Source organism: Pristis pectinata, chromosome 9, assembly GCF_009764475.1.
Source record: "Pristis pectinata isolate sPriPec2 chromosome 9, sPriPec2.1.pri, whole genome shotgun sequence".
Classification (NCBI taxonomy): Eukaryota; Metazoa; Chordata; class Chondrichthyes; order Rhinopristiformes; family Pristidae; genus Pristis; species Pristis pectinata.
The window spans coordinates 1,486,127-1,500,134 of record NC_067413.1 but is presented as its reverse complement, the minus strand read 5'-3'; the positions used below and the strand labels follow the sequence as shown (position 1 = coordinate 1,500,134).

Below are 14,008 nucleotides of genomic sequence, written 5' to 3'. Positions count from 1 at the left end.
AAGGTAAATGGCAGGATTCTGGGCAGTGTAGAGGAGCAGAGGGATCTGGGGGTTTGTATCCACAGATCACTGAAAGTTGCCACACAGGTAGATGGGGTAGTTAAGAAAGCTTATGGGGTGTTAGCTTTCATAAGTCGGGGGATCGAGTTTAAGAGCTACGAAGTAATGATGCAGCTTTACAAAACTGGTTAGACCACACTTAGAGTACTGTGTCCAGTTCTGGTCGCCTCATTATAGGAAGGATGTGGAGACATTGGAAAGGGTGCAGAGGAGATTTACCAGGATGCTGCCTGGATTAGAGAGTATGGATTATGAGGAGAGACTAAAGGAGCTAGGGCTTTACTCATTGAGAGAAGGAGGATGAGGGGAGACATGATAGAGGTGTACAAAATATTAAGAGGAATAGATAGAGTAGACAGCCAGCGCCTCTTTCCCAGGGCACCAATGCTCAATGCAAGAGGGCATGGCTTTAAAGTAATGGGGGGGTGGAGTTTTCACCCAGAGAGTGGTTGGTGCATGGAATGCGCTGCCTGGGGTGGTGGTGGAGGCTGATGTGTTGGTCAAGTTCAAGAGATTGTTAGATAAGCATATGGAGGAATTTAAGATAGAGGGATATGTGCGAGGAAGAGGTTAGATAGTCTTAGGAGTGGTTTGAAGGGTGGCACAACATGGTGGGCCAAAGGGCCTGTATTGTGCTGTATTGTTCTATGGTTCTATATAGTTCCTTCTACACTGTCTTATCAAACACCTCCAGCATTACCCTCGGGACTGCTGCTTTTTTTTAATAATAAATGTTTATTCGCTAAAAGCACTACAAAAGACAACCAGTGTCAATACATGACATCTAATACAGAAAAGAAGAAACTACGCAACGACATACTACGATAGAGAATGCAACTAATACTAACGAAACACACACGCGATGCTACACCCATCAACGCGACACGCGACACTTCAAATAAAAATCGCGTTCGTACCGTCCACCACACACGCGATCCCCTGAGGGGCCCACCGAGCGCGGAACTCGGCTAGGGTGCCCGCGGAAACCGCGTACTCCCTCTCTAAACGCACCCGCGCGCGCACGTAAGCGCGGAAGACGGGCAGGCAGGCCGACCTGCCGGTACCCTCAGCCACCCGCCGCCGCGTCCCGTGGATGGCCAGCTCGGCCAGGCCCAGCAGGAGACCCACTAGGAGATCCACCGCGCGCCCCTCCCCGCGCCGCACCAGGTGCCCGTAGACCAACAGCGCCGGGCTGAAGTGCAACCAGAACTTCAGCAGCAGCCCCCGCAGATACTCGAAGAGGGGTTGCAACCTCTCGCACTCCACGTACGCGTGGTACACTGTCTCCTCCCGGCCGCAGAAGTGACGGGCGGCCGGGGTGTCGGTGAACCAGCTCAAGAATCGGTTGCACGGCACGGCCCAGTGTAGGACCCTCCACCCCAGGTCCCCGATGTACAGCGGGAGGACTCCCGCGTAGAGAGACCCCCACCGGGGACCGCCCTCACCGCCCACCGGCAAGACGGACCGCCACGGCGTGTCCGGCCGGCAGACCAGGGCGAGGAAGTCAGTACCACCCCTCCCACAGTGTGACCCTCCCTCAGTACCGCCCCTTTTTTTGTATAAAACGTTTATTAGCTAAAAGCACTACAGAAGACTACAAATATGGAATGTATACATCCAATACGGAAAGGATCATCTAATCAACTACAGAACTTCAGAGATTTCTGTAAACTAACACCCGCGAAAACACACGTACGTCATTACGCACACTACCGCAACACTCAATACTTCATACCAAAATCGTATTGGTGTCGTCCACCACACAAGTGATCCCCTGAGGGGCCCACCGAGCATGGAACTCAGCCAGGGTGCCTGTGGAGACCACGTGCTCCCTCTCCAAAGACACCCGCGCGCGCACGTAAGCACGGAAGACGGGCAAGCAGGCTGACTGGCCGGAACCCTCGGCCATCATTACCACCCCTCCCACAGTGTGACCCTCCCTCAGTACCGCCCCTCCCAGAGTGCGACGCTCCCACTGGATGCATTGGTGTGGGGTCTGAGTGTTAGTCAGATCTCAGACTGGATACCTGGAGAGTTGTTGAGTGAGCCACAGCTGAGCCATTGGGAAGCGTGGGATGTGTTACTGCACGTGATCACAACACAGTTCCAGCTCACGGAAGATCACCATCTTCCCATCAGAGTCCCAAAGTGTAGGTACTCATGATGCCACAGCAAGTTATGAATGAGCCTCTCCCTCAGTCGCAGACTCCCCATGGTGGAGTTGGTGTATTAGAACCACAACCCCCCCCCCCCCCCAACAGCTCAGTCTGCAGGATAATTGCAGACTATGAACCCTGTGAATTAACAGTACAAAGTAAGAAGTGACGCTAAGGATAGGATATACAGGTAGCTGCCATTAGCTGAAGAGAGAGTGAATAGGGAAATGCTGGGAGTTTTGGGGTGGGGGTTGAACAGAGAGGTGACCACACCAGATCAGTCCTGCAATCTTTGTCCATCCTGACAAGTGGATCACATGAAAGGGGAAAGTATACAGTAAATGGCAGGCTCCTCAGGAGCACTGAAATACCAGGAGACCTTGGGGTGCAAGTCCATAGCTCCCTGAAAGTGGTAACACAAGTAGATATGGTGGTAAAGGAGGCGTACAGCATACTTGCCTTCATTGAATATAAAAGATGGAAGGTCATGTTGCAGCTGTACAAAGCTTTGGTTAGGCCACACTTGCAGCACTGTGGGCAGTTCTTGTCGCCACATTACAGAAAGGGTGTGGAGGCTTTGGAGAGGGTACAGAAGAGGTTTACCAGGTTGTTTCCTGGATTAGAGGGTATGAGCTATTAGGAGAGGTTGGACAAACTTGGATTGTTTTCTCTGGAGCGGCAGAGGCCGAGGGGACACCTGATAGAAGAATATAAAATGATAAGAGGCATCGATAGAGTAGAGAGTTAATCTTTTTTCCAGGGTGGAAATGTCAAACACTAAAGGGCACAGGTTTAAGGTGAGGGGGAAGATTAAAAGAAATTTTCAAAACAAATTTTTTTTTACAGACAGTGGTGGGTGCCTGGAACACAGTGCCAGGGGTGGGGATGGTGGAAACAGATAAGATGGAAACATTTGAAAGGCATTTCGACAGGCACATGAGCAGGCAGGGGATGTAGGATACAGACCACATGCAGGTAGATGGGATTAGTTTAGGTTGGCATCATGGTCAGTACAGACGTGGTGGGCCGAAGGGCCTGTTCCTATGCTGTATACAGAACAGGCAGGGGTTCCTTCTTCTGAAATTGTCTGAGGTGTGACCTCAGACCAAGCTTGAGGTTGCAGCAGCAGCCATCTTCCCTGAGCAAACTTACTGAGCTCCTGGTTCTTCCTACAGCTCAGTCGAGAAAAGTGGGTTTGGTGGGCAAAGGGCAGTGAGGGGTCAGGGTGGCTGAGGGTCAGAGAGTGGGTGTACCCGAGGGGAAGGGCAGAGGGTGAGGTGCTGGTTGGCGTGTGGGCGGAGGGGAGGGAGAGTTAATCGCAGGGAGCCAGAGATAGAGGTTTGTGTTTGGGGGAAGTGCAGAGGGCAGGGATTGGAATGGCAAGGGGAGGGTGGGAATTGGGGAAGTGGTGCTGGGCAGGTTTGAGACAGCAGGGGGAATGGTGGTGAAACATGGAGGAGGTAACGATGAGGATTTGGCTGAAACCTTCTCATTCTTCCCCTCTCTTGCAGCTCCACCAGAAGACGGTGCAGCCACCACAGATGGGCTCCGGGTCGCAGGTCCACAGCTCAGTCACTGAGCAGCCCACTGCTCCAGGTACCTCCCAACATCTCCCCACACGAAGGGCCAGGCCAACACCACGTCTCCACAGTAAACTGAGTGGAACGGCAGGATGTAGTTCAGGAAAAGGCAGGGTCGGGCTCAGTCTGAAGGAGCAATGATGCACTGTGTGTGTGAAAGGTTCAGGGGACGGGCAGGGAAAGGCTGGCTAATGCGTTGGGTAGGCTGTGCACTGGAGAGGGTGCAGAGGAGATTCACCAGGACGTTGACTGCCATGGAGCTTTCCAGATATGGGGAGGAACTGGATGGACTCGGTTTGTTTTCGGGGGGGGGGGGGGAGGCTGAGGGGGACCTGACAGCGATATATACATTTATGAGAAGCATAGATAGGGCAGATAGTCATTGCAACGTGGCAGCAGTGTCTTAGACCAGAGGCATTGAGTTTAAGGTGAGGAGTAAGAGGTTTAGAGGGAACGTGAGGAAGAATTTTCTCACCCGGGGGGGGGTTGGAATCTGGGACACAGCTGCCTGTGGGGGTGGTGGAGGCAGAGACTCTCACACACTTACAATAATGTTTGGACAAGCACTTTAATCACCAAGGCAGAGAAAGTTACGGACCAAGGCCATAAATGGGATTAGTGTAGGTGGAACATGACGTCAGGGACTGCCGAGTTGTCAGAGCTGGACGATTGCATTCATGGAGTGCCGAGGCGTGGGTTGTTTCCTTTGGAACAGAGGAGAGGTGTTATTGGTGGGATGCGGGAGGAGGTTACCGGGAGAGGTGTGGATGGATCATTTCCTGGTGCTGGAGAGGCCAGTGCTGGAGGTGGAAGGGAGGGAGGTGTGGAGTGCCTGCCTGCTGATCAGTGCTGTCCTTCACTCTCAGTGCCTCCGTTAAGTCCACCTGAAACGCTAAGGGCCCATTCACAACTCCATCTTGGGGGATGGACGGAGGAGGCAGGCGGAGAGCTTCCCGACGGTGGTCCCAGGGACTCAGAAACTGAAGTGCCTTCTCAGACAAACAGGGTGTGTATTAAATAGTCGAATGGATCCTCGCCCTCACTGACCCGCACTGGGGGACGGTCCCTCACTGACCCGCACTGGGGGACGGGTCCCACACAAACACTGACCCGCACTGGGGAACGGGTCCCACACAAACACTGACCCGCACTGGGGGACGGTCCCTCACTTGACCCGCACTGGGGGACGGTCCCACACAAACACCGACCCGCACTGGGGGACGGTCCCTCACTGACCCGCACTGGGGGACGGGTCCCACACAAACACTGACCCGCACTGGGGAACGGGTCCCACACAAACACTGACCCGCACTGGGGAACGGGTCCCACACAAACACTGACCCGCACTGGGGGATGGTCCCACACAAACACTGACCCGCACTGGGGGACGGCCCCTCACTGACCCGCACTGGGGGACGGGTACCACACAAACACCGACCCGCACTGGGGGACGGTCCCTCACTGACCCGCACTGGGGGATGGTCCCTCACTGACCTGCACTGGGGGACAGTCCCTCACTGGGGGACGGACCCTCACTGACCCTTACTGGGGGATGGATCCCATGCACACACAGACCCTCACTGGGGGATGGTCCCACACACACACTGACCCTCACTGGGGGATGGACAGATGGACACACACACACACACACACACACACACACACACACACACACACACACACACACACACTGACCCTCACCAGGGGACGGTCCCACACACACTGACCCTCACCAAGGGATGGACTCGTGCGCGCGCGCACACACACACACACACACACACACACACACCCCTGTCTCTTAGCCCCTCCCACACATTTATCGTCTATCTGCTTCTTTGAGCAGGTTTAAGTATTTGGACGGGACTGACCCGGTGGCCTTACTGTTTCCCAAACGGCTGGTGGTGGGACCCCCAAGACCACTTCCCCAAGGCCTGTGGTCGGCAAGTGGCGCATTTTTCCTGGGCTTCCGTTGCACTAAAGAGTGGCTTGACGTCTTCCAGTACCTCTGCTGTGTTCTGGTGCGAGGGCCAGTGTGCAGAAGGCGCCACCCATGCTTCCTGGGATTATTTCAGAGACGGGTTTTTTTAAACGTGCAGAAGGAATGAAACGTCGTTCGTGGCCCTCGTCTGTCAGCGGGGGCGGCCGTGACTGAAAGCAGCAAAGACCAGCGTCAGGCCTGGAGGGAGGTGCTGAGGCTAGGAGGATGAGCAAGAATCAAAACCATGGATCATTGACACCCATCCCACCCCCAGACCTCTCTACTCCCCCCAACTCCTTGCCCCTTCCCTTCCCTCCCACCCCCCCCCCCCCCACCATGGTCCATCTCTGCCCTGGATCAGATACCACCCTTCTTCTCTTCCTGGATCAGATACCACTTCCCTTCTCCCATCTCTGCCCTTTGAGGGGTTGCATTGGTGGTGTCCAAGCGCAGGGGGGTGTAGGTGCAGCAGAGAGGGTGCTGAGGGCTTTGAATGCTGGGGTCAGCCTTTGGCATTTTGTATTGTACCAGCTCCCCTACCACCTCGCTGCTTCTGCCAGACCCACCTCACCTGGTCTTCAGTTGTGTGTGCATGTCACTAGAAACAACAGGCATGGCAGCAATAAAAATCCATGTTCCATGCAAAACCTATTCTTGATTTTCCCGCAAAGGTTCACTGGGCAAAGATTATGGGCGAGAACTTTCTCTTTGTGTTTGTAACCCCACCCTAGGAGATTGAGGTCACTGATCTGAGGGACCATCTGTCTGACAGGGACCCCCTTGGTCAGGGAGTTCTCTGTTGGGAGGTGCCTGTCTCCACCAAGACATCGGAGGATCCAGCTCAGACCCAACATGAAGGCTTGTAGAGCATGGAAGGAGGCCATTTGGTTCCTGGTTCCTGGTCCCTGTGCCAAGTCTTTGCAAGAACCACTCAGTGTAAAATCACCCCCTGGTTTGGATCCAGTTTCTCCAGTCCCAGTGAGTGTTCTGATTGAATGTGCTCGTACCCTTCCAGGGAGTGTGTTGCTGATCACTGCAATCAGCTGTGTAAAGAAACATTCCCTCATCTCCCCTCTGGTTCTCCCCTGCCCACAGTCACCTTCAGTCCTGCTTCCCTAGTCACCAACCCTCCTGCCTCTGGAACCAAGTTTCTCCTTCACGATTTGGAACCACTTCTACTGATTCTCCCTGTGACTCTCTCTGTTCATGATAATAAAGTGTTTCAACATGAATGTTACAGACAGTATCAGTGTGGACCTGGTGCACAGGAACTCTTGGAATAACTGTCTCACTGTCTGTGCAGCAGCAGCATTTCCAGCTCACTCTGTCTCAGTTCGGCAGTTCTTCTGTTACAAGCTCTCCAACTTGATTTGTTTTGAGACAGAGCTTCAAATATTGTGCAATTTATCGGAATGTTAGATTTATTTCATGCCGGCACATTACGTCAGTTGGGGTCTTGGATTTGTGACCTCACCCTACACCAGGTGTATATTGTCTGCTTTCAAAGCTTCATTCTGTACTCGCCCAAAGCCTGAACATGCTTGTGCTGGTGGGAATTCCTTGGGAACCAGTTTTCAATGGGCAGGTAATAGCATTGGTAAAAGCAGATGAGTGATGGGTGTCAGAGAGTTCCCTCTTGTAAACAGTCTGTCGGTGGAATATTACTCTGTATCTAACACACACGACCCTGTCCTGGGACAGTGCAGAAGGTCCTTTTCTCTGTATCTAACCCTCAACTCCCAATGGGAGTGTGTAACAGGGCAGTGCAGAGGGAACTTTACTCTTTGTCTAATCTATGCCCCAGGAATGTGTAATGAGACAGCACAGAGGGAGCTTCACTCTGTATCTAACTCGCATGTCCCTCAGGAATGTGTAAGGAACATCGTGGACAGTGCTTTACTCCATGTCTAACCTGTGCCCTGGGAGTATGTGACAGGAAAGTGCAGAGGAACTTCGCTCTGTATCCAACATGCAATGTTCCTGTCCTGGGAGCGTGTAATGGACAATGTGTCTAGCCTGTGCCCTGGAGTGTGTGATGGTGCAATGCAGAGGGAACTTCACTCTGTGTCTTTCCTGTGTTGCTGCTGCCCTGGGAGTGTCTGATGGATCAGTGAGTGCTGGCATAAGTATTAACTTTGATCCCCAGTATTCACTGGACGGAGGTGCTAGCTGTGCGTGGTGCTGTTCTCATTGAATGAACTCATTTTCAGATTAAACAATCAGCTGCTCGATGCGATGATGTCAGTTAACTTTACAAAGTAATGACTGCTAAATAGGAAAGTTTTATTAAATATTTATAACCGAACTTCTGTCTAATTTTTTCCTCTTGATTCCTGCAGCACCAAAACTTGACGCAGTCGCTCCGTCCGATGAGCTCACAGGCTGCCCTGTAGATGTACCTGTCAGAGCAGGCAGGAGTTCCTGAAGTACAGGCATCCACAGAGCCAGGGGCTTGGGTGTGTGCACGGTTTTCTGTTCTTCACTGTGTCTGGGAGCGCTGGAGGTTGGCAGTCACAGGTTACTGAGCTGAGGAGCCGCAATCATTAACCAAGACGCAGAATCACGCCCTGATCCTTCCACCGCGGAACAGAAAATGTTGCAGCCGCTTCACAGCAGAACCAGGGCAAGGGGTGGGCAACTGAGCTAAAGCTTGGTACAAGGAGCATCAGAGAGAGGAGAGGCAGAGAGGTGTAGCGACAGGGTCCCAGAGCTCAGTGCCTGGGAAACTGAAGGCAGAGGGGTGGAGATGTGCAGCAAAGAGTGATTCTGTTGTGAGAAGTGTGGACAAGTTAATCCTAAATTCTCACAGCACTGTCAAACATTCCTGTGCTTTAGAGTAAATACTGTGGTTACTGTTGTAATACGGGAAATGAGGACTCACAGTTAATGCACAGCAATCTCCGACAGACAGCTGTGTGGTAACAGCCAGATGTTCTGTTTCTAGTGATGTTGGCTGAGAATTAAACAGGACACTGGCTCTTCCTGAAGTCGCTTCCACAGATGGAGCACATGGGGCCTCCGGTTAACATATCGAAACACAAAATCCGTATGTGTGGCTCTGACCCCTCCCACAGTGTGACCCTCCCTCAGTACCACCCCATTTTTTTACAAAATGTTTATTAGTTAAAAGCACTACAAAAGACAAGTATCAAATGTATTACATCTAATACAGAAAGAATCATCTAATCAACTACATAACTTCAAAGAATACTGTAAACTAACACCTGTGAAAACACACATACATCACTACGCCTGCTACCGCAACCCTCAGTACTTCAGATCAAAATCTCATTGGTGCCATCCACGACACATGCAATCTCTTGAGAAGCCCACTGAGCACGGAACTCAGCCAGGATGCCCGCAGAAACCACATGCTCCCTCTCCAAAGACACCCACGCGCGCAGGTAAGCACAGAAGACGGGTAAGTAGGCAGACCGGCTGGGACCCTTGGCCGCCTGCCGCCGCATCAGTACCGCCACCCCCCCCCCCACAGTGACCCCCCCTCAGTACCGCCCCCCCCAGTAGAGGTGTAGCACCAGGATTCCAGAACTCAGTGCCTGGGAAACTGAAACCAGGGGTCCCTCCAGTTTGGCTGAGTTTCTGTCAACAAACTCAATTTTTCAAACAGATTGGCTCTTGTGTCGCATTGCTGTTTATGGGATCTTGCTGTGTTGATGCATTTCCCATACAGAATCAGAGGACTGTAACCCCACAAAGGAAGGCTGGTTCAGCCCATACTGTGTGCGCCAGTTCATTGTGTCCACCCATCAGTGACTGCATATCAAAGTTATTCCTGGATCCTTCCAGGTGAGGCAACGTGAACCTGCACCTCCAACCACGTCACCTGCACTCAGGGCCTCCCACATGCGGAGGAGGAACTCTTGTTCTCTCAGTCTACCTCGACGTGGCCCTTCCACTTTACTCGTCTGCCTGCACTTTACTCGTCTGCCTGCACTGCACTTTCTGTAAGTGCAGCTGCATTTTCTGTTGCTTTTTACCCCTTTTGTACTACCTCAATGTGTGGCAGGATCTGCACAGCACGCAAACAAAAGCTTTTCACCGTATCTTAGCACGTGACAATAATGAGCCAATTACCAGTGCTCCCGATGTGGCCTCTACATTGGTGAGACCAAGCACGGACGAGGCGACCTGTGTGCAGGGCACCTGTGCTCGGTGCGCAATGGCCATCCCAAGCCTCCAGTTGCTTGACATTTCAATTCCCTTTGTCATTCCCACGCCGACCTGTCTCAACTGCGGGGGGAGGCCCAACGCAAACTAGAGGAACAGCACCTCGTATTCCAGCTGGGTAGTTTACACCTCAATGGTGTGAGCACTGAATCTTCCAGTTTCAGGTAACGCTCACCACCTGTGTCCCCTCTCTACTTCCTTCTGACGCATCTCAAGTCTCCCCACTTTTCTCCTTTTCCCATAACCAGTCCCCCATCACCCATTTTCACCCCCCTCCCCCTCCCGTTCCATCCACCCACCGGATCTCCTCCCCCATCTGGTTCCACCTGTCCTACACCTCTCCCCTAATGGTTCCCATTCCCACCTTCCTCACTGATCGGAGACCTTTGTGTTCCTGCTCATCTCCCTCCAGCAGCCGTCTCCAACCTTCACCCTCCCGGCTCTATCTGCCCATCATCCTTCACCCCTCCTCGGTCCACCCATCACCTACAGGCTCCTGTTTCACCCCTCCCCCTCCTCTTCGTACTGGCTATTTTCCCTCTCAGTCCTGTTGCAGGGTCTCAACTTGAAACGTCGACCATTCCTCTCCCCCACAGATGCTGCTCGACCACTGAGTCCCTCCAGCAGATTGTTTGTTGCTCCAGATTCCAGCATCTGCAGCCTCTGGTGTTTCCTGTCGGAATAAATCGGTCCTTTTGAATTTGCTATTGACAATTTGCATTAGTGATTTAGATGAAATGATAGCAGTGGAACGTTTAAGATTTTGAAGGAAATTGCAAGGTCAATGCTGAGAGACTGTTTCCTTGGTTGGAGAGTCCCGAACAAGGGTGAGCCTATAGGACTGAAACAAGGAGACACTTCTTCACTCAGAAGGATGTGAATTTTTGATCCCAGTCGGCTGTGTACAGTCAGTCCTTAAGTACGTTTAAGGCCGAGATCTTCGCACACCATGGGAATGATGCTTCTGGGGATATGGTAGGAGACGTACCAGGGTGTCTTCACCGGGATAAAATCCAGGTGCAACTCGGAAGCACAAATAACCAACGGATAATGGATAATTTGCATTGATCCTTTCAATTTGGTCATAGACTCATACAGCACAGAAACAGGCCCTTTGGCCCAACATGCCCGTGTTGACCAAGATGCCCATCTAAACAAGTCACATTTTCCCACGTTTGGCCCATATCCCTCTAAACCTTTCCTATCCATGGACTCATCCAAGTACCTTTTAAATGTTGTTATTGTACCTGCCTCATCCACTTCCTCTGGCAGCTCGTTCCATATATGCATCACCGTCTGTATGAAGAACATGGAACACTACAGCACAGTACAGGCCCTTCAGACAACGATGTTGTGCTGACATTTTATCCTGCTCTAATATCTATCTAACCCTTCGCTCCCACATAGCTCTCCATTATCCTATCATTCATGAGGCTATCTAAGAGTCTCTTAAATGTCCCCAATGTACCTGCCCCCACAACCTCTGCCGGCAGTGCGTTCCACGCACCCACCACTCTCTGTGTAAAAAAAACTTACCCCTGACATCCCCCTTATACCTTCCTCCAATCACCTTAAAATTATGCCCCCTTGTGTTATTTCCTCAGAAGCTGCCCCTTGGGGCCCTTTTAAATATTTCTCCTCTCACCATAAACCTGTGCCCTCTAGTTTTTGATTCTCTTTCCCTGGGAAAAAGATGGTGCGCATTCACCCTATCCATTTCCCGCATGATTTTGTACACCTCTAAGGGCACCCCTCAGTCTCCTACGCTCTAAAGAATAAAGCCCCAACCTGTCCAATCTCTCCCCATAACTCAAGGCACTCAAGTCCTTGCAACATCCTCATAAATCTTCTTTGCGCTCTTTCCAACTTAATGAGGTCTTTCCTATAACAGTGATCAAAACTGCACGATCCTCCAAATGTGGCTTCGCCAACGTCGTGTACAACTGCAACATAATGTCCCAGCTCCTATACTCAACGCCTTGACTGATGAAGGCCAGCGTGCCAAACGCCTTCTTCACCACCTTGTCTACCTGCGACGCCACTTTCAGGGAACCGTGTACTTGTTCTCCTACGTCCCTCTGTTCTACAACACTCCCCAGGGTCCCACCCTGATTGTCAGGTGATCCCTGTATGTCGTACATTATTACAGCAGCAGATGGCGATGTACACCACAAAAACTAAGTAGGTAACAGGAACAGGATTTGTCCATTCAACCCTCCAGACGGCACCATCATTCAGTGAGATTGTGGCTGATGCAATCCCAGTCTCAACACTTCCCCCCTGTTCCCCTTTGAATTGACTTCTGCATATTCTAAAATTCTCCGTCTCTACCTTCATTAGTCATACAGTCAAACAGCACAGAAACATACCAATCGTGATGCTTATCTAAACTGATCCCATTTGCTTGGGTTTGGCCCATATCTTTCGAAACCTTTCTTATCCAAGTACCTATCCAAGTGTATTTTCAACATTGTAACTGTAACCCTCTCTACCACTTCCTCTGGCAGCTCGTTCCATGTACCCACCACCCTCTGTGTGGAAAAAGTATCCCTTCAAGGTCCTCTTTGAATTTCTCCCTCTTAAGCCTGTGCCCTCTAGTTTCAGACGCCCCTACCCTGGGAAAAAGAGGAAAGTACACAGTAAATGGCAGGACCCTCAGAAGCATTGATGTACGGAGGGATCCAGGGGGTACGTCCGTAGCTCCCTGGAAGTGACAACACAAGTGGATAGGGTGGTAACGAAGGTGTACGAGCATCGAGTATAAAAGTTGACTAGGCGCATTGCATCTATATAAAACTTTGGTTAGACCACATTTGGAGTTCTCACTGCCACATTGCAGGAAGGATGTGGAGGCTTTAGAGAGGGTGCAGAAGAGGTTCACCAGGATGCTGCCTGGATTGGGGAGTATTAGCTATAAGGAGAAGTTGGACAAACTTGGATCGTTTTCTCTGGAGCGCAGGAGACTGAGTGTGTATAAAATTATGAGAGGTATAGATAGGGTAGATAGTTAATCTTTTTCCCCAGGGTAGAAATGTCAAGTACTGGAGGACATAGCTTTAAGGTGAGAGGGGATGGTTTACAGGAGATGTGCGGGGCAAGTTTTTTTTTACAGAAAGTGGTGGGTGCCTGGAACACACAGGAGTGGTGGAGGAAGTGGACAGGACAGTGGTGTTTAAGAGGCATTTAGACAGCCACATCAATGTGCAGGGAAAGAGGGATATGGATCATGTGCAGGCAGATAGGTTTAGTTTAATTTGGCATCACTGTCAGACATCGTGGGCCGAAGGTCTTTTCACCTTCCCCCCCCCCCCTGCCCCCCACAGTGGAATTGTCCAATAGTAAGATAAGATATCTTTATTAGTCACATGTACATCGAAACACACAGTGAGATGCATCTTTTTGCGTAATGTTCTGGGGGCAGCCCGCAAGTGTCGCCACGCTTCCGGCGCCAACATAGCACGCCCACAACTTCCTAACCCGTACGTCTTTGGAATGTGGGAGGGAACCGGAGCACCCGGAGGAAACCCACACAGACACGGGGAGAACGTACAAACTCCCTACAGACAACGGCCGGAATTGAACCCGGGTCACTGGCGCTGTAATAGCGTTACGCTAACCGCTACACTACCGTGGCATAACTTTAAGGTAAAGGGGAAAGTTTAAAAGAGATCCATGAAACAAGCTTTTATTTGAAACAGAGAGAAGGCACTGTCAGGGGAAGTGGTGGACGCAGATACAATAGCCACAGTTAACAGATAAGCACATGAACAGGCAGGATATTGAGGGACGTGGACCTTGTGCAGGCAGATGAGATTAGTTTAAATTGGTATCGTGTTCGGCGCAGACATCGTGCTGTTCCTGTGCTGTACTGCTCTGTGTTCTATGTTCTACTTTGCCTCCATTCGCCAGTTCCCTTTCACTACTAATATATCACCCCAATGCCACCAGGCAGCGCAACAGAAGGTTAAGCGGTCTGGTTCCTGGGAAGGGTCTTTGCTTAGTGAGGAGGGATTGAGGAAACCCAGCCTATCCTCTCTTATATAAAC

The 14,008-nt window shown here is 51.4% G+C and overlaps 1 protein-coding gene across 5 annotated transcripts in view; it reads left to right on the top strand.

Annotated features, from left to right (window-relative positions):
- The window catches only part of atg9b (autophagy related 9B), a 55,364-nt gene extending 47,285 nt beyond the window's left edge, over positions 1–8,079 (top strand). For 4 of the 5 annotated variants that reach the window (XM_052022792.1, XM_052022793.1, XM_052022791.1 and 1 more), the window contains 3 exons: positions 3,728–3,812; positions 4,663–4,802; positions 5,893–8,079. In XM_052022792.1, coding sequence (XP_051878752.1) covers positions 3,728–3,812; positions 4,663–4,802; positions 5,893–5,901 — 234 coding nt within the window. In that variant the 3' untranslated portion in view covers positions 5,902–8,079. Of the gene's footprint in view, positions 1–3,727; positions 3,813–4,662; positions 4,803–5,639 lie in introns of all 5 variants that reach the window. The other variant, XM_052022794.1, reaches the window with a different exon arrangement.
- The last annotated feature ends 5,929 nt before the right edge of the window (positions 8,080–14,008 follow it).